Genomic DNA, 1566 nt, shown 5'->3' on the forward strand with positions numbered 1-1566 from the left:
CCCCCCCCCCCAGACGGATTTGTAATTGAAGAAATGAACTGCTCATATTTGCGAAACATTTGCAAAAACTGAAATGCAGGAAATAAATTATAGTTACAAAAATGTTAAATAAGCTTTTAATAATATTTACTAAAAAGAAACATAATAATTTTCCCTGAAAAAAGGGCGTGCAGTAATAATGAAATATTAATAACTTTATTGAAAATAAAAGCGTGATTTACATCTCACGCTTTTATTTTCACTCACATGATCATTTTTCATATCATTAGCATATATATCATCATATCATATCATTATTATTTTTTTATGTACCTTTACCGAGGTCTGGTGGTTCGGAACCCACTTTATTATTATTATTATTATTATTATTATTATTATTTTTCCAAGCCTCCTTTTTAGATGGAATTATTTTGTTTCCTTTTATTGAATTTTAATAAAAGTTTCTCTTTTATAAAAAAATTATTATACATTATTTTTTCAGACTATGATTGAAAGATATGTTCACTGGAACGAAGATATTGGCGAATGGCAATTAAAATGTGTAGCATACACTGGAAATAATATGAGAAAAGCGCAAGCTACTCCAGCAATTGGGAATAATAAAGACGTAAGTTTATATAAACATTTTGCTTTTAACGAAAATTTGTAAAGGTAGAAATTTCAATTTGGTTTTTTTAAATTGTAGCAGACCCTTCCGGATTTGTCAAACATCTACCTCTCATATAATTCAGAGACAGAAACGAATTTGACTCCTCCGAAAAAAATTCGAAGTCGATCTGGAGTTCCTAGACCGACCACAGCCCATCGACGCACACCTCTTCAATAATTATTTTATAGGCAATTTTATAGAATTTTTTTTCTTTTTTTAGTGACCACTTACTCCTGAAAAAATTATTTTACTCATATGATTTATTAGCGGAAAACTCTATCAATTTTCGAACGTAGTCCTTTATTTTTAATCTTACTTTACTTTCGAAAGTATTTTCTACAGTATTTTTCTCAAAAGTATTTTATTTTATAAAGATAGTGTTTTAATTTCCGAAGTATTTTTTATAAATTCTATTGAATAGACAAATCATGAATAGTGGTCTTCAATTCTCATGCGAGTAGAACCAAAGATAAATAAAAGTCGCGATTGTCACTGTAGATTATAGGAGATAATTAAACACTTTAAATTATAGATTGTACAAAAAAAGTTGGATTTAAGAAGAATGAGTACATAATGTGAAGGTATCTATGAATGTTACTTATTATTAATTTAATTATTAATTAATAATTCCTCACATGTTTTAAGAGCTTCTTTAGATTTTAAAGAAATAATTTTATAAGTAGCACTCGAATTTTCCAAATTATGAGTTATTTTCGCCGTTGTGATGATGATTGAAAGCCAATTATATGTGGGGGAGAGTGGTCCTAAGTCGGCACAAGAAGATTTTTTCTCCTAAACAGAGGGTAATTAGATTTATCTATAATTCTATATTGTTCGGAGCAGGGTGCAGTAACTTTTGCGGCCACAATCCAGCGCAAAGTCGAAAAATTCGATTTTTGATATTTCTCAAAATAGTG

General features: G+C 28.9%; 1 protein-coding gene across 1 annotated transcript in view; it reads left to right on the plus strand.

The window, feature by feature from the left end:
• The window catches only part of LOC117169680 (kinesin-like protein KIF3A), a 22760-nt gene extending 21507 nt beyond the window's left edge, over positions 1–1253 (plus strand). Inside the window, exons 8-9 of the mRNA XM_033356164.1 lie at positions 482–607; positions 686–1253. Coding sequence (XP_033212055.1) covers positions 482–607; positions 686–826 — 267 coding nt within the window. The 3' untranslated portion in view covers positions 827–1253. The remainder of the gene's footprint in view (positions 1–481; positions 608–685) is intronic.
• The last annotated feature ends 313 nt before the right edge of the window (positions 1254–1566 follow it).

The sequence above is a fragment of the Belonocnema kinseyi genome, chromosome 3, assembly GCF_010883055.1.
Source record: "Belonocnema kinseyi isolate 2016_QV_RU_SX_M_011 chromosome 3, B_treatae_v1, whole genome shotgun sequence".
NCBI lineage: Eukaryota > Metazoa > Arthropoda > Insecta > Hymenoptera > Cynipidae > Belonocnema > Belonocnema kinseyi.